The sequence below is a fragment of the Nanorana parkeri genome, unplaced genomic scaffold, assembly GCF_000935625.1.
Source record: "Nanorana parkeri isolate BGI_ZX_2015 unplaced genomic scaffold, ASM93562v1 scaffold1385, whole genome shotgun sequence".
In the NCBI taxonomy this organism is placed as follows: Eukaryota; Metazoa; Chordata; class Amphibia; order Anura; family Dicroglossidae; genus Nanorana; species Nanorana parkeri.
This window is the reverse complement of record NW_017307653.1, coordinates 288,536-309,686: the sequence shown is the minus strand read 5'-3', so window position 1 is coordinate 309,686 and position 21,151 is coordinate 288,536. Positions and strand designations below refer to the sequence as shown.

Below are 21,151 nucleotides of genomic sequence, written 5' to 3'. Positions count from 1 at the left end.
ACCTGGGTACCCACATGCTAACCTGGATACGCTCCCTCTACTCCAGTCCCTCTGCCCGGGTCCGCGTGAGTGGTGAGCTGTCCTCCCCCTTCTCCATCACCAACGGTACGCGCCAGGGCTGCCCCCTTTCCCCCCTTCTTTTCGTCCTCTCCTTGGAACCCTTCCTCCGTACCATCCGTTCTCACCCTGACATTCGAGGAGTGCACATTGGTCCTGTCCAGCATAAGGTGGCGTCTTTTGCGGACGACCTCCTGTTCTTCCTCACCTGACATCTCCCTCCCGGTGCTCCTGGCAAAAATTGACCGATATGGTGCCCTCTCCAACTTTCTCGTTAATTCCCACAAATCCATGGCCATGCATCTCTCCCTCACGGGCCCTCGCCTTCGGAGTCCTGGACAACTTTCCATTTAAGTGGTCTCACACCTCTCTGAAATACCTAGGCATTTTGCTTCCTAGAAACCCCTCTATGGCCCCCCTTTGCTATCTGCCATTAGATCAGACCTTAAACGATGGTCCACTGGGACCTTCTCATGGATGGGACGCTGCAACGTCCTGAAGCAAACAGTTCTCCCCCAACTCTTATACCCTCTTCAAGCTCTCCCCATCAACATACCCCAATCCTTCTTCCAAACACTCAGGTCCCTATTCACAAGTTTTGTGTGGGCGGGCAAACCTCCTAGACTCAAATATAACCTCCTCCGCCTGCCTAAAGGCAGCGGGGGGATGGGTTTACCGGATGTACACCTATGTCGCCGTCCACTTGACGCGAGTGTTGGACTGGTGCCGCCATCTATCCTCTAAGCTCTGGACTGGCCTTGAGCAATCCTTCTCTTTGGTGCCGTTGTCAGGCCTCCCCTGGTGCTCATCCCACTTACCCCCAACCATTCGCTCGCACCCTACCATTATGCCAACGCTAAAGGTGGCCCGGTCCGCCTTCTCTCAGTACTCCCTGTCACCCTCGCCATCCCCTATGATCCCTGTCCTAGGCAACCCAGCCTTCCCTCCGGGGATAGATGACAAACGTCTCCTCAAACTCGGAGCTCCGAGTAGAGCCAGGGCTCACCATTTTCTTAGTGGTTCCACATGGCCCACTTCGTTTGCCTCAGCTCCCGACCTTGACTCTCAACCCCTGGATCCAGCACCAATTCAGAGATGATTTGAGGATCTACAGCCAAGTGATACACAAATAAGATACATTGTTGTTAATAGTTAGGGTACTTGAATGCATTTTAAAGATTTAACGCCTGAGTTTAGTGTCAATAAAAAAAAGAAATCAAAATGTACATGTGGGGTAAGACAAAACGGGGTGAGGGACAGGTGCAGTTATATAGTCCACAAGACGGGACTGACAACACTGTTGAGACCCTTTTACTGCTGTGTTGTCAGCTCAAAAAGCAAGTTAGAAGCACATTCGATTTTTAACAGATCGACAGGTATTTTGTCTGTACTTGCAGTGTTTTCTTATTTTAGAGGTGTAGGTGTAGGTGTACATAAGGGCAAAATAAAGAAAAGGTATTTTTTAAGATTTAACTCCTGACTTTCAATGACCCAGTAATTTGAAATGTAACAGATGGACACAAAAGTAGAATTTGCAGAGGCTCCAGGTTTCATAAACTGGGCTGCACACTAGCTGGTCATACAATGAAACAAAAGGCAATAAAAGTGCAGATTGCTTATACCCATTTAAAGCCTTATTTTGTCTTTCCATGACATCTTTATTTTATTTATTTTTTTACATTGTAGATGTTCCGTAAAACACTCGTTAGGATGTTTGCTGAGAAAGGATTGGATTGTGTATTCCTGGAAACTAACATAAACATGAAGAAGCGTTTCCATCTGGTATATGAATGCATCCCTCTTCCTAAGGAAACCGGAGATATGGCACCGATATATTTCAAGGTTTGTATAGTCTTTATGTGTTTTAGATTGCCCAGTGTGACATATTGGGGAGGTTTGGGGCTTGTAGGGCTCACCATAAAATAAAGGAGAGTAATGAAATACATCATGTGTGTATTGCTTCTGTTCATCTGCTCAATCAAATGGTACAGGAAGGTAGATGCCAGCACTTTTGAGGAGAAAAGCATGTTTTACTACCTGTCAATCTTTGTGACTGTCAATATGTAGTTATCCTTTGGGTCCAGCTGATTTTTAAAAGAGAACTATGGGATAAGTGTTTTTCCCCATAGTTCTCTTTAGGGTCATGGGAGGACATATACCGTATTTCCCGGTGTATAAGACGGGTTTTGAAACCTTAAAACATCCCAAAAAGTCGGGGGTCGTCTTATACGTCGGGTACATACAGAAGGATATGGTATACTGTATGTAGCCAAAGCTACATACAGTATACCGCGCTGAGCCAATCACGGCAGGCTTTGTATTAATGAATACAGGCTTTGTATTCATTAATACAAAGCCTGCCGTGATTGGCTCAGCGCGGTATACTGTATGTAGCCAAAGCTACATACAGTATACCATATCCTTCTGTATGTACCCGACGTATAAGACGACCCCCGACTTTTTGGGATGTTTTAAGGTTTCAAAACCCGTCTTATACACCGGGAAATACGGTATATGTCCTCCCATGACCCTAAAGAGAACTATGGGATAAGTGTTTTGCCCCATAGTTCTCTTTAAGGTCATGGGAGGACATATACCGTATTTCCCGGTGTATAAGACGGTTTTTGAGACCTTAAAACATCCCAAAAAGTCGGGGGTCGTCTTATACGCCGGCACATACGGTACTAACCTCCTCCCATGACCCACAGCTCAGTATATAGCAGGCTATTCCCTGCAATATACTGAGAGCGCCACAACAGGGACAGATCCCGACAATGCTGTCGAGATCCACGCAGCTGTGTGAATGACAGCTGGCTCTGCCTATCTAGAGGCAGAGCCAGCTGTGCCCACCCCCTCCCCCATCCGTTCCTCCACTAAGCGCTGGAGGATCGGGGAGGGGTGAATCCCTGCGTAGAGCGGTGACTGACAGTCACAGCTCACTGCAGGGAGACGATTGGGAAGTGACAGCTTCTTTGTCACAGGTCGGCTCTAACTATGAGGATGAGTGGAAATCACTCACCTCATAGTTCTCCTTTAAGTTAAGAAAAACTAAAACTATTCAGATGACTGAAACTAAAGAACTCCTATAGAGGAGGCATCAGCTTATGCGGCTCTGCTCCCTCCGGTGCTGCCTCGCTTCCTCTAGCGCTGGCTTCGTTGGCACCGCTGAAAATCACTCACCTCATACTTCTCCTTTAAAGACTGTCTTCATTTGATTAATTCAGAGTGTTTGTAAACGTAAAATAAAAGCTTTTAATAATGTACTTGAATGTCTGTGGAAGATGCCAAAGTTAAAGATTTTTGATGTGAAGAAACAATATTTTCCTACAAGCAGGTCATTTCTATTCTGTAATACTGTAGAAAACATCTTCCATTGGTAATAAATCTAGTTCTAAAATAGCTGAAGCCCTTGTTCAAGAGGGCGGTACAGCAAATTAACTAAACCCAAGAACAAAAATGGAATACATTGTTTGCTTGCCAGTCCTTAGATGTTGTGGCTCCATTAGTTATCTTTTTTCCTTTTATTTTCACCTGATGATCTTGCCAGTAGCATTACTCCCTGTCCTATGATGACAATGCTTACTCACTGTACTGTGTTAAAGGAGAACTATGTGGTAAGTGTTTTTCCCCATAGTTCTCCTAAGGGTCACGGGAGGACATAAACTAGCATCCTCCCGTGCCCCAAAGCTCAGTATATCGTGAGCTACAGCTCGCTGTATACCGCCACAGCCGGGACGGATCCTGACATTACTGTCGAGATCCACCCAGCTGCGTGACTGACAGCTGGCTCTGCCTATCTAGAGGCAGAGCCAGCTGTACCCTCCCCCGTCCGTTCCGCCAGTCAGCGCTGGAGGAGCGGGGAGGCGGGGAATCCCTGCAGGGTGCCGTGAGTGACAGTCACGGCTCTCTGCAGGGAGATCGAGAAGTGAGTGAGCGACGGTATGCGTTCGCTAACTTCCCGATCCATTGAGCCGACGTGACAGTTTCATTGTCACACGTCGGTTCGAACTATGAGGTTGAGGGAAAATCGCTCACCTCATAGTTCTCCTTTAATCAAGAAGCAGGTCATCCTTCTGTCCTGCGTTGACTAGGTGTCAGCAGGCAGATCACAATGGCTAATGGAGGGACCCACTATTCGACCAGCCCCTTGGTGCTCTGTTACAGAATTGATTTTAAGCAAACAGGCCAACGGAGAGGTATGTATAATATTACTTTCTTTACAGATTAGTGCCTTCATTTTGTTGATCCCATGGCAGGGCCACTTTAATTCTTTATCCTATCTATATAAAGTTTGTTTTTGCCTAAATGGCGTTCATTTTCTTTACATGTAGAGATAAGCTAGGAATATCAGTGATTCAAAACTCATTAACTCATTTCCTCAAAAAGGATTTCCCTCACCACTGCATCCCATGGTGTTGGCTGCTAGTGATTTGTGCAGAGAACAGAAACTTTTTTGTTTGGTTCACATCCACTGTGCAGTTCACTCCTCTCATCTACTGAGCAGTGAACTGCACACAGGTCATACTTTTTAAACTCTTCTGCATGTGCCCGTCTATAAGAGCCATGGAGACTTCATAAACAATTCATTATTTTTCACTGAAAGGGTTGTTTTTTTAAGCGTCTTTTTTTTTCGGTCAAATAAGTTGTTGAAAAAGTTCCCTGTAAAAGAAGAGTATAAATACTTAGCTCTCCTGCTGCCCTTGCCGACAAACTCCACTCTGTTGCTGGGAAACTGGCACTTTCATCAATTTCCTGGGTCCGCCGCAGCTCTCACTGGTTCCTACTTCTGCCTTCTACATCGCTACAGAACACAACAGTGACATGGAAGTCAGTTAAAGGCAGTGATTTACTTTTCATGACAATATCGCCTTAAATTACATCAGGGTTCAGTTAAGGTGACACTAAACTCAGGAGTTCAACCTTAAAAATACATTCAGGTACCTTAATTATTAACAAAAATGTGTCTTATTTGTGTATCACTCGGCTGTAGATCCTCAAATCATCTCTGAATTGGTGCTGACACTGTTCCTCATTCTTGATTACTTTTTTATGTATTATAATGCTCATCTAAATGTCTTTCAGTGTATATAAAAAAGATCTGCAGGACTGGTGACTTTTTTATTTGCAGATGCTGTCAGTCTTTCACACAGAGAAGTCCAGCTTTAGCTTTACCAGAGTCTGGAATAAAATTACATCTGAAGTTGGGAAAAAGGCAGGCTAAAGATCACATCTTTTCAATCAGACAACAATTCTCCGTGTAGACTGATTTCCTCCAGACCAACTAAAAACTCATTATCAGAGATTCATGGCTGGATATTGCGCACATAAATCACACCTCAATGTATTCAGCAGCCAAAGAAAAATAGAACTCAGAATAAGCGACTGACACGGGACCTCCGTCTACACGTGGCTCAGCTGAATGACACTGAAACCCGGCAGAATTTCATTAGGCAAAACTTGTCGACATTACATTTGTACTTGACACTTGTTGCCTCCGCTGTCTTCACTTTTGCCGCAGCGCTTATTATGCTGTTAGAGGCTTATGAAATTGTGGCACCTGCTTCCATGTTGTCCGCACTTATCTCTGTGCTCACTTATTAGCCTCAGTCATTGGGGGGGATTTTGTGAAATGCTTGTAGCAGTGTTCACTGACTGGGCAATCAAAGTATATGCAAATCCTAATGATGAACTTCTATTATTTGTTCCTATTTGGTCTTTTTTGTTCTTTTAATATCTGTTTAATATGTGTAAAAAAAAAAGAACCTGTTGATCATGCCAGAAATCCAGTGCTATCCTGTTTTCTGCATTTTGCAGTATTCTCTTAAAGCCATGTTTCACCTTTCCTGAGGTATTAAAAGAAAAAAAAAAACATATGCCAACAATGTACACCTTGTTGGCATATGTTGGAGAGTACATGAAGCAGACATATGCAGTTGCTGTATATGAACACACAATCTTTTTTTGACCTCTTCGTCGCCTCCTTCAGCTCCTTTTCAAATGGCTGCAAGCAGTCTGTGTATATTAACCCCCTCCCCCCCCCCCCATTCATTAGTATTTATATTTGCAACTCAACCATGGACAATGTATTGTGACCTGGAAAGGCAGAGCTGGTGTCCAGCGATGTTTTTACAATGATTCACAGGGAGAGGGTCAGCTGCTTTACAATTCGACCCCAGTGTCCGAGTGTCACGTGGACAAAATTTTCAATTTGTATGACTCGGGCCTACTAAAAAGTCCAGAAACAAATTAAGTAAGCCATGAGTCATGAAAATGTACACACATTCTATTTCTCTACATTGCCACTCTGAATGCTAATCACTTACAAAGGTGGACATGGGTTTTAAGCACTCTTATCTTCCTACCTAGGTTACCTATGTGAACTACAGAACTACCTCTGTTATGGGAGTTGTTCAGTAGTCCTAAGATATTTCTTGTCCTTTTGTGACAGCAATGCTTCTTCGTAGATATAGTACAATGATGGAGCATTGTCACCCTTCATCAGGAAGAGTGTTACTGGCAGGATCACCAGATGAAATTAAAAAAAATAAGACTGAAAAAGAAAACTAATGCAGCTTCTACTTCTAAGGACTGGTAAGCTGCAATAAATAATTTTTTTTGTTCTTCGGTTTATAAACTTTAAAGTGGCCTTTAACTTGGTGTAAGTGCGGTAAATTTTTAGGTAGGCGGCAAGGATGTAAGGATGTCAGAATGTGTATAAACTTACATGACAAACTGACAGCTCAGTCCAGCAAATTACACAGGAAGAGCACTGCTCTCTCTGTGTCAACAACACAGCTCTCCTGTCAATTTGACAGCCATTCTCTGTGGGGTTTTGTAGAAATGGATGGCTGTCACAATGACCCCAGATCTCTGCTATTTACACAGGTTGTGTCTCGTGCTCACCCTTTGTACTCGTCCGGTCTGAGCTATCAGTTTGAAAGTTCGGTTCTGCCCCACGGTTGGGTGTTTTAGAGGCAGGAGAGGCTCTTGTTCCATCTGAGGCGCTCAATAAAGCAGGCGCCTCAACTTCTGCCTCTTTCCAGCCCTGAGGGCACTGTCACACTATCAAGAGTGCATTCCAGTGCGTTCAGCCACTGGAACGCAACCTGGCTGGCTCACTTTGTTTTGGGGCGGGAGGGGGCGAGGCGGTGCATTGAACTCAATGGAACCATAGCCACGCCCCACACCCGCGGCGCAATCGCTGGCACCCAAACACGTGGCACATTAGTGCCTGTGTTCCAGTCCAGTGCAATCTGCAAAAAAATGCTGCATGCACTATTTTTTGCAGATCTCACTGGACCGGAACGCAGGCACAAAGTGCCACGCGTTTGGGTGCCGGCGATTGCACCGCAGGCAGGGGGCGTGGCTGCGGTGCCATTGACTTCAATGCACCGCTACGCCCCCTCCCGCCCCAAAACAAAGTGAGCCAGCCAGTTTGCATTCCAGAGGCCGAACGCACTGGAACGCACTCTTGATGGGTTGACTGGGCCCTCTATGCGGTGATCCAGCCATTGGTGAACCTGAGCAAGAAAGTGGAGTAGCTGGACCTTATGAGCAAATTATGTAAATCACAATTCCGTTGTCAAATCAGTAAACATGCATATATTTAAATTGTGCATTTAGCTGTCTGCCTGGAGTTCTGCTTTGAGAGTGTGTAGGGAAGGATCATTAGCCATGTCCGGTATTTAGGCTGATAGCCGGTTACTAGAAAAGAAGAGCAGCACTGGACTTGTCTGCTCCCTCTACAGACATTCACCCTCATAGCATACGGGCATGCATATGTATGTGCAACTCAATTGGGGTCATAGTATTTCAGTGCTTTTTTATCTAAACATCCGGCTGCCTTCCTAAATATGTGGCCAGCTCTAAATATTCAAGTTTTTGTTTTTGCTTGAAGCTACACTTTGCAGTCTTTTGATGTGCTTTTGATTCGGAGGAGGTAGATCTGAGAATTACAGAAACATGAAACAGATGTAACTTTGAACTTACAGATATGTACTGTTTTTATTTTGGACACAGAAAGCAATCATGGAATCTGATGAAGAATGGTCCATGAATAAGAAGCTGATTGATCTTTCAACAAAGAATGTTCGACGATCAGTAAGTAGCGTTCATCTGTCTGATCACTAAATTAAAAGGTAGATTCCAGTCAAGCATGACATTTTTGTATGTATACTGATAAAAGAGGCTCTATACTGATACACAACTCTAATTTTCATTCTGATCAGCTAGTTACTAATTGTCCTCAATTCCATTTTTTTTCCAGTTTTCTTCATTTTCTGAAAGATCATGATTCTAAAGCTGGCCATACACTATGCAAAATTTACACAGTGGGTGCCCCGACATTCTGGCCGGTATTCCTTGATCAGATCAAAAGAGCCAAATAGAAAATCTACGGCTGAATGATGCTATCAGCTTGGGTATTCTGACCGTGGCTGTTGGCCACTGTCAGAATACAATGGAAACAGCAGGGGAGTCATCCATCCACGCTGCTTAGTGTTGATGGAGGAATCTGCGATGCTGTACTAAAGAATAGTACAGTGTATGACCATCTTAAGTTTGATAGGGTACACACCGTTATATTATTTTCTTTCAACCTGCAGGATAAACAAAAAAATGATAACCATTTTCTCCATCCACACTGTTTAGCATAGATGGACCAATCCCCCTCAATGTGACAGTGGCCGCTTAACATTTTCCAAGCGGCTCCTTGGATCTTCTGATCGAGAGATGCCTGGCAGAAGGGTGCTGACAGGCCCTGTCACCCACCCACCCAGGCCCACCCACTGTGCGAGTTTTGGCCGTTGCAACCAGTGAGGTAGCTCCTAGTGCTCAGCCCGAAAGGCCTTACTCACAAAGTGAGTCTTCAGAGACAGAGTCATACCTGGGACTATGCCGTGGCTGTGGACCTGGAAAATGCTCCACAGCTAACTTACACAGTTCACTTTGCACAATGTAGAGCCCAGTGCCCAATGGTCATATTCCAGGCCAGCCTCTCATATCCCATCCCTTCCCATCCCATCCTCTCATGTCCAGCGGGCTCCAGGTACAGCCTAGGATGAGGAAGCACCAATCTGGATATATGCTTTATGCACTGAGTGGCCAGATTATTATGACCACCTGACGTTTGTAGGCAAATTAGCTATAATTAGCTATAATTTTGCGCTGAAGTTGCTAGAGGGCCAGACCATTATAAATAGGGAAGCAGGTTGTTTACCACGACAGTAGAAGTGATTTTTTTCTGAAGAGATGGGTAAACAACGCGATTTAACAGCCTTTGAATGTGGGATTCTTGTTGGTGCTCTGAGCCATGGAGCAAGTATCAGCAAAACAGCAGAATTCGTTAAATGTTCAAGAGCAGCTGTTGTTAAAGTGTTTAAAGACTGGACTGTCAGCCGAAAATCTGGGTCTGAACATGCAAATTGTGGCCGTCAGCGACTAGTCAATGTTAGGGCAGAAGGGAGAGTGGCAAGACTGGTACAAGACAACAGAAGGGCAACAGTGCAGTTTCAGATTCCTCGCATCACCTTTCAACATCTCGTGGAGTCACGAGGCGGCCCAACGAAGTCATCTCATGGAGTCATCTTGTGGCCCAACGAAGTACTGATGGGGTGATCATAATAATCTAGCCACTCAGTGTAGAGTCATGCTCAAGTAGCCTTGTCAGCAAGGAATCTTGATTGAAGTCACTTATAGAAAACAAATTCCACAAAGTAAGGAAAGCTATCAAAAAAATTAGATTTTTTTCAGTGGAGCTGAGGAGAAGGTGTTCGACCTCCTAAAACACTAGCTAAAAAGGGAGGCATGCTGTAGAGGAGGGGTTATGCAGGGGAATGACTTACAGCTTTTGTTGTTTGTCAGTGTCTTATACCTCCTGTAGGCGGCAGTATAACCCAGCTGCTTCTGAGTTCCTGTGTGCATCAATGGGCAAGAAAAAAAAATAGTTTCTTCTGAGGGTTCAGCTTTAACCTCCTACACACTTCGACACGCCATTAGACATTGAAACAACAAACAAACTGGCCCACTGTCTTGCACGTATACCCAGCTCAGTGAATCTATTTTGTTGATTGGCGTTGCCCTTCAACGCACATGAGAAACACTTTACCTTGCTCATGTTAACTTTTACGTGGTTTAATAATGCCAGCATGAGTTCCATTAACAAACTGTCTTCTCCCTATCCGACACTGACCTGTATTTGAAAATAATTTGTATGAAAATAATTGCATGTCTCTAGCTGTGAATATTAAGCTGTTTTTAATTCAGTAGAAAGAGCCACTTAAAGCTTAAGTTGTTTTTTTTTTTTTTCTTTTTTCTTTTCCTTTCCTTTCCTGCTGGTAAATCTCCCATGTTTTATTTTACAACAAAAGAGATGATTACTAACCTGTATCTGAAATTGTCTCTAATTTCAATTTATCTGATTTTTTAGGCTAGCAGGAATTAATTTCTCTCCGGTTTCTAAGATGAGATTGTATCAGATCTGATTCACTTTAGGGGGATAGATTAATGTGTTCTCCAGTAACATTATCCATCATGTACAGAGATCACGGAGTGATCAGTCTGAAATGCCCTGACATTCATCTGCTCAAGTCTATATCCTGTGTGTCTCCATCCACTATGCTCTCCCAGGTCCTGTCTGCGGAGGTCATGCTGCCTGCAGACTAACTTTTCTCAAATGACAAATCTTGTTCTCCATACCCTTCAGCCATAGACTGTGCTTGACATTTCAGATGTCTCATTTAATGTTCCAGTAAGGCAGCCTGTGCGGTATTTCATTTTGACTTGATTCTCCTTTATTATTTTATAGGTTTAGATTTTCAGATTTTCTCTTTGAGTTAAAGTCTTCCTTGTGCTTTCTGCACTGAAAAACAAAGACTTTACTAACCTGATTCCCGCTGGCTCCAATGCCGGTGACCGCAGATTCTTCACCCCGCTGGCTCCAATGCTGGCGACCACAGCCTCCAAGGCCCACTGACGTCATCATGTACAATGCAGGGTCCGTAGACCTGCATTATACATGACGCCGAGAGAAAGTCCATGACTCTGAGCGGAACGGAGAGAGGTAAGCTCCAATCACAGGGGGGAGCGAGGGATCAGGTAAGTAAAACTGCTTTACAGAATTCTCCAATACAAAAACAAACACTTAACCCTTGTAGTGTGGGGGTAACCTTGCGGCAAGGGTATTTTTTTTTTTTTAAATGATATTACCTAGAGACAGGCTTTAAAGAAAGCCAGTCAGGATTAGGTTGGTGCAAGCCTTACATATTTAATAGGTACCTGTACTTTCTGTACAGATTTCTTTTAAATTACCCCCCTCCCCCTCGGGAAGCCCCTCAAGTCTGAAGGCCCATTTACATCTATGAATTTCAGTGATGCAACTCATGGCAACTCACATGCTTGCAGGGAAAATGCACACTGGGGTTTGGACTGCTTATGGGTTACTTTTAGTTTTACTTGTAATGGTATACGTTAGAAATAATTCATTATTATGGTAAAGCAATGCGTGTAGAGCAATAATCTTATACCCAGTGCGTCTGACTGGAATGGCATCTGGTTGCATGTGTCACGCTAAAAGTACATACTGGAACTGCATTCACCTTAAAGCCTGAGCATCTCAAAAATGACCTGCCTAAACAATGCAGACACACTACAGGTACCAATGTGTTAAAGCAGAACTCTAGCCGAAAAATAAGATAAAAATGAATAGCCCATTAAAATATTAAAAGAATAAAACGAGCTTTGGCTGCGAAGATTTCCCCCCTTTTTCTGCCACTAGATGTCCTTAGTATGATGGCCAGAATCATTCAACCTACTTCCTCTGAGCCCATCCTGGACCCTTCCTATTGTGCCTGCAGCACAGTGATGAGTTCAGCTCTCTGTCACTCTGCTTTCTCTCTCTCTCAGACCTGTTAGGGGTTATTCTTGCTGCCTGTACACCCTCTAGGGAGATTCATATTTATTCATTCGAACTCGACCTCGATCTCTCTATATCTCTTTCTCTCTCCATCTCTCTCTTTCGACCTCTCTCTCTTTCCTCTCTCTCTCTGTCTACATCTCTCTCCATTTTTCCATCTCTCTCTCTTTCGACCTCTATCTCCATCTCTCTCCCTCTCCATCTCTCCCTCTCCATCTCTCCCTCTCCATCTCTCCATCTCTTTCTCGATCCCTCTCCATCTCTTTCTCGATCCCTCTCCATCTCTTTCTCGATCCCTCTCCATCTCTTTCTCGATCAATGCAACTGGGACTGAAAGTGAGAGAAAATGCAAACAATTGGGATAGTGGAGAAATCTTCTAATAGGGATACCTATTATACTGACATCTGTTTAAGACTAGATTTCACTTACTTCAGAGTAATTTCCTCACTTCCTGCTTAGTCTTAAAGACGAACTGTAGTTAAAAATGTTATTAACCTTTGCATTGGGGTTACACCCACACTTCATTTTTGTCTAGGTGCTAAAAAAAAATAAAAAAAAAGATATATTCACCAGACCATCCAAGCCGTCCCCCTGCTTCTGTGATCACTGAAGCCTGTCTCCTCCTCCGCTGCACAGATGGCCTGCTCTTTGGCATCCTCATGTCTATACACAGTGTATAGAGCGCTATGACATCATTGCAGCAGAGGGGGAGAGATGCTGGAGACACCAATCTAAAAAAAAGCCAGCACAGATGGTCTGGTGTGTATAACTTTTTTTTTTGTTGCACCTAGGCACAAACAAGCACTTAAAATGTTATTAACCCTTGCAGTTGGACTATCCCCACACTGTAAGAGTTAATACATTTTTTCCTGGAGTTCTTCTTTAATGACCTGTAGTATCGGGAAATCTCTTGACTGGGACACAGAGGGCAAAAAAAAAAAACCTGGCAAGAGTTTTAGGCATTTCCTACTCTATCCAGAATGAAAAAACATTTTGCCTTTAGATATATTTTAACCCCTTTATGACAGAGGCCTTTTTTTTTTCATTTTTTTGCACCCATGTAATATTCCACATTTTAGGCCTGAAAATTACTTAAAACCCCAAACATTATATATTTTCTGAAAGCCAAGACCTTATAGAATGAAATGTTGACAGTAGCAAATTTTTATGTTGCACAATATTAGCGCAACTCCTTGTCAAACCCCCCAAATTTGTGAAAAATGCACTTAAATGCCCATTTGTTTAATAAAATATAAAAGATGAGGTTACAACGAGTAAATACATACCCAACATGCCCAGGTTAAAAATTGTGTGCGTCCGTGAAACGGCGACAAAATTCAGTACCCCAAAAAGTCCATAGACGCCGCTTTAACCTCCTTGGCGGTATTCCCGATTGTGGCTCGGGGTTAATTTTCAGTACCATAAGCGGTAACCCAGAGCCACACTCGGGATTACAGAGTAGCGTCTCTTACCTTGTCCACGATCCCCGCTGTGTCCTCTGGCCGATGCCAGCATCCGTCTTCCGCCCCTTGCGAGCGTCCGCGTCGCAGGGGGGGCGGAACCGGCAGGAATTTTAAAAGTAAAAAAAAAAGCGAAAAAAAGAACAAAAAAGGGAAAAAAAATAAAATAATCATACCGCCAGGGAGGTTATAAGCCCCCACAGATCATCAGTTTAGATATACCCAAAAATACTGGCCCCAGAATTATTGCTCTCACTCCGGCTTGCGCTGCGATACCCAACATGTGTAGCACGTGCATTGTTGTCATACGTAGGCACACCCGACGCACGTTTATATGAAGATTTGCATGCTCGGGACTTTAAAAAAAAATGTTTTATTATATTTACATTTATTTTATTTAATGTTCATTTTAAAAACAGTTTTTCTTTTTGTTTTTTTACTTTACTGTCCCATAGAACGGGGAGGGGATCGGCGAACGGAGGTTCGCCCATCTCCTCCCCAGCTTCCCGCCGACACCAAAGAAGCAGGTCCCGGGCCCGTAGGAGGGGCAACGGAGCCCAGGAAACACGGCGGAGGTGTCGGGCGGTGGGGGTGACCCGTTCACCAGCCCTATAGAAGCGATCTGGTGGCAGAATTGCTTGTACTGTAAAGCGGACAGTCTGTTTAAACGGCCCCGATGCCAGCGACGTGCGCTGTACGTCGCTGGTCGTGAAGGGGTTAAAGCAGAATTTTAGCCAAAAATACCAAGATGAAAATTAATAGCCAATTAAAAGCTAAAATGAAAAAAACTAATTTGCTATACTATTCAAGTTCAAGCCAGAGATTTCCTCTGCAATGCTTTTTTTCTGCCACTAGATGTCCTCTGTGTAATGGCCAGCATCATTTAAACCACTTCTTCTGAGCCCAAGTGATCCTAGAGCCGTCCCAGCCTTCGACTGGACAGTGAAAGGAAACACACAGTGATGAGCTAATCTCTATGTCACTCTACTGTCTCCTCCTATCAGCATGCCTCTTGTCAACATATAAACTGATTGGCACCTTATACAGCTGCTTCTTCTCACACTCCAGCCCTGCTTTACAGGGACTGCAAGAGGCTGATGCAACACCAAAATCAGGTACTTAAAGTGCTTGTATTTAAAAAAAAAAAATACATTTAATGTATTAATGATTATAGAGTTGCATTGCTTTGTGTCTTTTATATCTACCTATTGTTTAGTTTAAATAGAGCTAAATATGTGGGCAGAAAAATCGTTCAGAGTTAAGCCATCACAATTATATTTGAAGACTAAATATTCATAATTTGACATAAGTGCAGTCATGACTAATTCTCTTTATGCTGAGCATAGGCATGCAAAGCTGGCTGAACTTGCTGCTGCAGTCTGAGTGCATTGAGGCATCTGTCGGCTAGATGTCATATGAACATGTATGTTGAGCTCATCTTAGCATATATGTTTATGTAATGGTGCAAGCCGCCAGCACCAGTAGAAATCAGAGATGGCAATTAGACAAGGTTTTCATGCCTTTTCAATTGATGTTCTTCCTGAGAGAGTGACATCCAGCCTAGAGCAGTACCTGATGCTGCCATTGTCACCCAATTCAGCTGACATAGATAGGAAGTCATGCTTTCATGTATATGGTTAGCTTTTAACCCTTTTCCACCCTCAATAAATTAATTTCTCTCCAGTGCAGTCGGGTCTGCACAGAAGTCTCTAATGATCAAAAAGATGTTTTTATAGATTGTAGAAGCAGAAGTCTTTCACACCAAAGGTCCTTATCCCAGGTCTTTGCTTTGATCTCCTCTTTCCACTATAAATAGCATAAAAGGCTAAAAATCTGGTGTGGCTTATTAAAGAAGAGCGAAAATTGAGCCTTTTTTATTTTTTCATTTATTTTTAGCCTGGCAAAGTTGAAGGACCTCTTCAACCCTCGCCTGTGACTTTTCTCACTTCCATTCACATGTCACCTGCAATTTTTTTTTTAATAGATTGATTTCCACTTTCCCGTCTTCAAATGAAAGTCGATGTTAATGGTACGGGGGGAGGTGTATTGGAGGTAGATGTTTTATTTTTTACCTGCTCAATCCTGGTCCCTGTGAGTTTGTTATAATGTATATCACTTTCTATCAATGCCCATCAGGTTCACATTCAAGCAATCCTTTATTTTGTATTCAAGTTCCTTGATAAGTTAGCGTTATTTTCATTTTTTTAAGGTCTGCAAATTATTAGTTCCTTTGTTGTTGTTCATATTTGTTACCACACTCTAGCACGCAGTATGCAAAGTCCTTCTGTGTAGCATTACGCAACTCCAGAAGTACATTCTCCTGGGCTCCGATGAGCAGGTTCTGGCTCTAGACCTGGGCTAGCTTGGCACGGCTTTCTTCAAATATAGTAAGACCTTGTACGTACAGGCTTCATTGTAAAATAACAGTGTGTTCATTATTATTATATAGGATTTATATAGCGCCAACAGTTTGCGCAGCACTTTACAATATAGGGAAGACATAATTACAATACAATTAAAGACAATATGGTAAGGAGGGCCCTGCCCGTGAGGGCTTACAATCTAAGAGGGAGGGGCCAGCGATACATGAGGAGGTAGCTGTGTGGGGATGAGTTGTTTGAGAAAGAGTTCAGTGGTTAGGTTGAGGTGGGATAGGCTTCTCTAAAGAGATGAGTCTTTAGTGTTCGTCGATAGGTAGTCAGAGTAGGAGATAGACGGGCAGGTTGGGGCAAGGAGCGCCAAAGAATGGGAGAGACTCAAGAGAAGTCTTGGAGGCAAGCATGGGAGGAGTTGACACGTTTTTACAAAGCGTTTGCAAAGTTTTAGCCAGTTTCAAGCAACTTTTCTTCTTTTGAAAATGCCTGTTGCCTACACTCCTACATAGTGGTCACCTGAAAAAAATGCATTTTTCTAAAAATATTATTTATCAGTTATTTATTATCTTGGCAATTACACATTTAGAAGATTTAGCGATACCTACTCCTCTTTATAGAATTTGAAGATTTGTACAAGGGTTTCTCACATTTTTAGGGTATGTATCCCTTTATAGATGCCATTGTTTAAGAATTACCCCCTGGATTGGGTATGTGCTCTCAAGTAACCCTTGACATTGGCAGTACCTCATAACAGCGTGTAATGACTCGCTGCCCGGCTTCCTGATACCGGAATTATCGGGCTAGGCATCGGAGCATTTGGGCGAGTACAAGTACTCGCCTAAATACTCGGCACCGATACCGATACTAGTATCAATATCGGTGCATTCCTAGTGTGAAGAGACTCAAGTAGCCTGCACAGAGCCTTGACTTCAAACCTGTTATAGACTTTTGGGGTGAATAAGACTGCCAAATGCAGGCCAGGTCTTCTCATCCAACCTCAATATCTGACTTCAGAAATATACTTTTGGATGAATGGGCACAAATTCCCATAGGCACACTACAAAGTTTTGTTAAACACTTTCCCAGAAGAGTGTAGGCTGTTATGGGCACAGAGGTGGACCAACTCTATGTTAATGCCCATGGCTTTGGAATTGGATGTCTATGTGTGATAGTCATGTGTTCCCAAACATTTGGCTATATAGGATATGTAATTTATAATTTCCTTGATAGAACTTTTGTACATGACAGTAGAAACATCTTAAATTTTACTTTCTGCACAACAGCACACTAGAAGGGTTATTCACAAAAGGGTGAAGAGTTTGGAGAAGGCAGTAGAAGTGAATAATCTAGGACAACATAGCTGAATTGGAGAATGTTTCCAAATCAGCTATTGTGGCCTAGATTGTTCACTTCTCCTGCCTTCTCCAAACTCTTCACCCTTTTGTGAATAGCCCTTCTAGTGTGTTTATACCCTGCAGTTCCTCAGTCATAGATACGGGCATTGATGTACACTCATCTTGTCTCATATACTGTCTGCTAGTTTTTGCTGTTATGGTATGTATTGTCTGTAAGTTAACCTGTGAGTTAAGCACGGCCACCAAAGTGAAGCGGCTTTGGGGGGACCAGTTGAATGGCATGGTTGAATCCTGCCAAAGCAAATAATAAGTTAGCATTATAAGTTATTCCTTAACCCCCAGATTCAACGAACATTTACTTTAATCCTGGCAGAGAGGGGAGGACTTACTTCAAGAGTATTTTTTTTAAATCCGGTAGTGGATCTTTAGAGCATTAGCATTGTGGATGATGATGGAAATCATTTTTCTTCTTTTCTCTATTAAGGTTCCTAAAGGTTTGCCATACTTCTCAGTGGATTTTGGGCTACAAGGTGGATTTGCACACGTTATTGAAGATCACAACAAGTTTCCACATTACTTTGGCAAGGTAATTACATTTCTTTTCTAGTCCATAAAATCCGATTTGGTTAGATATCAATCTCTTGTTTGATAAAAAAAAAAGAAAGAAGAGCCTTTCAAGGAAATCATAATCCCACTAGGATGATGGAAAATGTTTGCCATCTTTGTAAATACTGGACAGAAGCATGTGGCGATGATCCAGAAATATTGTAATTTCAACTTAAAAATCTGTTGCTACCATGTTAGGATCAGGGTGAGCTCTCTGCCAGGTGACAGAATCCGGTCCCCCTATAATGGTAAATACAGTTGCTTGCAAAAGTGCTCACCCCCTCTGTGATTTTTCCTATTTTGTTGCATTACCACCTGTAATTGAAGTTTTTGGGGGTTTGTATCATTTGATTTACACACTTTCAAGATGCCAAATATTTTTTATTGCGCTACATAGAAGCAATAAGACAAAAAAACCCCCAGAAAACTTGATTGTGCATAACTATTTACCCCTCCCCCCAATATCAATACTTTGTAGAGCCACCTTTTCCAGAAATTACACCTACAAGTCTATTGGGGTGCATCTCTATAAGCTTGGCACATCTAGCCACTGGGATTTTTGCCCATTCTTCAAGGCAAAACTGCTGCAGCTCCTTCAAGTTGGATGGGTTTCGCTTTTTAAATAATGGATTTAATGGTTCTTCATGGGATGTTCAAAGCTTCGGATGGTTTTTTTTTTGTTTTGTTTTTTATAACCCAACCCTGATCTGTACGTCACAACTTTGTCCCTTACCTTTTTGGAGAGCTCCTTTGTCTTCATTGTGCGGCTTGCTTGGTGTTGCCCCTTGCTCAGTGGTGTTTCAGACTCTGGGGCCTTTTTGAACAGGTGTATATATACTGAGATCATGTGACACTTAGATTGCACACAGGTGGTCTTTATTTAACAAATTACGTGACTTCTGAAGGTAATTGGTTGCACCAGATCTTATGTAGGGACTTCATACTAAAGGGGGTGAATATATTTGCACACATCACTTTTCTGCTTTATTTTTTATAATTTTTTTAAACAAGTTATTTTCTTGATTTCACGTCACAATTTTGGACTGTTTGTGTATGTCCATTACATGTAATTCAAATAAAAATCCATTTTAATTCCAGGTGGTAATTGAAACAAAATAGGAAAAATGCCAAGGGGAGTGAATACTTTTTCAAGCCACTGTAAGGTTTATGCAGAGTTCCACTTTATAGTAGATGTAAAGCTAATCACAAAAATTTCATATAAGCCTTAATATGTAAATGTAATTTCAAAGTAGTTTTATACTTAAGAAAATGTTAACATTCAGCACTCATTATGCAGGCATGGTCCACTGTCATGATGCAGCCATTGCTGGATTGCATGTAGACAGAAAGTGGCTGCAAAGAGGCATTGAGGTGTGTGGAGGCAATCATCTTTTTCCATAGAAACAAGATGAAGCCAAAGGAAATCTCTCCAGAGTGACTGAAATCATCTTTTAAATGTCCCCATTGGAAAATGTCCCCTTCATTCCTGTTGTGTTGAGGACTCGAATTTCTTGCTTTTCACTCCCGGTTCCAATATTTAATAGAAAATAAAAAGAAGGAGAATGACCGCAATAAAAACCAGACAAGGGTTCTAATGCTTCTCCACTCTACAAAACTCCAAAATAAGGTTTTGGCTTTAGATCAATTTTTCCATTTTTAAAAGTTGGGAAGCTTTATAACCACACAACAAAGGGATGCTGCATTTTTAATTTTTGTAGTTGTTTTTGTCACCTCAATACTCTAGTTTAGGAACGGTAAATGACGTGTGTGCCTTTCTGTACTGCAGGAAATCATTGGCGGCATGCTGGATCTGGAGCCCAGAGTTTGGAGAAAAGCCATCCGTGAAAATTTTGACGATCAGAGGAAGAAGGTCTTGCAGTTTTCCCAGTGGTGGAAACCATTTGATTTTACTAAAACTAAAGAATAACTGGGCTATGTATTTTATTTTTACGTTGTACCCTTGTGCATATTTTAGCAGTGTACATGGTCTTTTTACATCTGATGTTTGTAAAAAATACTTAAAATATTTTGTAAATAAAGTCAAAGTGATGTATATGTTTTATTTCCCAACAAATGCTTTATTAAGACAGTTCATCTGAAAAGAATCTCACTGACAAATAGTCTTATTCTGTGATTTACAACTTTCAGGCCATTAACCTCTAGGCAAAGGGAGAATGCCAAGGCACAGCCTGTACTTGAGTGCAGCCATGGTGCAAGGGAATGGTTGCTGGTTAAGATGCTCTCATAGAGCCAAATAGGTATCTATAGCAATGCCCTTACTTACAACCAGTCCATCTAAAGGTGGCTTATTTCTAATGGGGCTTAAAGGAAAACTACGCTTTCTGTGATATTGTCTATTAAAGTGACACTAAACTCAGGATTTAAATCTTAAAAATGCACTCAAGTACCTTAACTATTAACAGAAATGTATCTTATTTGTGTATCACTTGGCTGTAAATCCTCAAATCATCTCTGAATTGGTGCTGACACTGTCCTTCCTTCTGGGGGGTGGCTACTTTTGTTCCCCATGGTCCCTGTGTGTGTTGTAAAGTAGACACAGCACCAAGCTCACTCCTGTGATGGACTACAATCTCATGTTTAGTTTATTAGGTTGTATTGAGATTGTAGTACATCACAGGAATGAGCTTGGAGAGGTGGCTACTTTACAACACACACAGGGACCATGGAGAACAGAAGTAGCCACCCTTCAGAAGGAAGGACAGTGTCGGCACCAATTCAGAGATGATTTGAGGTTCTACAGCTGAGTGATGCACAAATAAGATACATTTTTGTTAATAGTTAAGGTACTCTGCATTTTTAAGATTTAACTCTGAGTTTAGTGTCACTTTAATTAGGCCATCCTACCCCATGGCCTCCACATGGTGGTTCTGGCTAATACTGTATAGCCATTGCATCCATAACATCCTGGTCAGGTCCTAGTATAATCAGGTACACATGCCCCCAGAGCCCCATTCAATTCTATGGATACTCCATACTCCGCTACATGACTTATGGCCAAAAAAAAGTTTTAGCTGTAGATGTGCTTAACTGTTTTGCTATTAAAAAAAAAAAAGATTTTTGTTTACAGGACTCAATGTCTGTCACTAGGTCATGAGAGTGACTCCACCTCTAGTTGGGGCCATTCAACAAGAGAAAGACGGTCACAAAGGAAAAAGCTACTGCTGCACTCTTAACCAAACTTAAAAAAACAAGATCATGGATACACTCTGTATTATATATTTTTTAATCTACATACAATTTTAAAACACCAGCTCTAAACTTGTGAACACAAATAAAAAAAATGTAAATAAAATTGGCTTGAAGCCATTATAGTCTCCCTTTAAACAGTCTTATCTAGATGTAAATGTATTCTAGTGTCCCACAGG

General features: G+C 42.3%; 1 protein-coding gene across 1 annotated transcript in view; it reads left to right on the top strand.

Moving 5' to 3' along the window:
• CWF19L2 (CWF19-like 2, cell cycle control (S. pombe)) overlaps positions 1-19,798 on the top strand; it is a 151,254-nt gene extending 131,456 nt beyond the window's left edge. Inside the window, exons 12-15 of the mRNA XM_018569741.1 lie at positions 1,744-1,899; positions 8,077-8,157; positions 17,644-17,745; positions 19,552-19,798. Coding sequence (XP_018425243.1) covers positions 1,744-1,899; positions 8,077-8,157; positions 17,644-17,745; positions 19,552-19,692 — 480 coding nt within the window. The 3' untranslated portion in view covers positions 19,693-19,798. The remainder of the gene's footprint in view (positions 1-1,743; positions 1,900-8,076; positions 8,158-17,643; positions 17,746-19,551) is intronic.
• Positions 19,799-21,151: the final 1,353 nt, after the last annotated feature.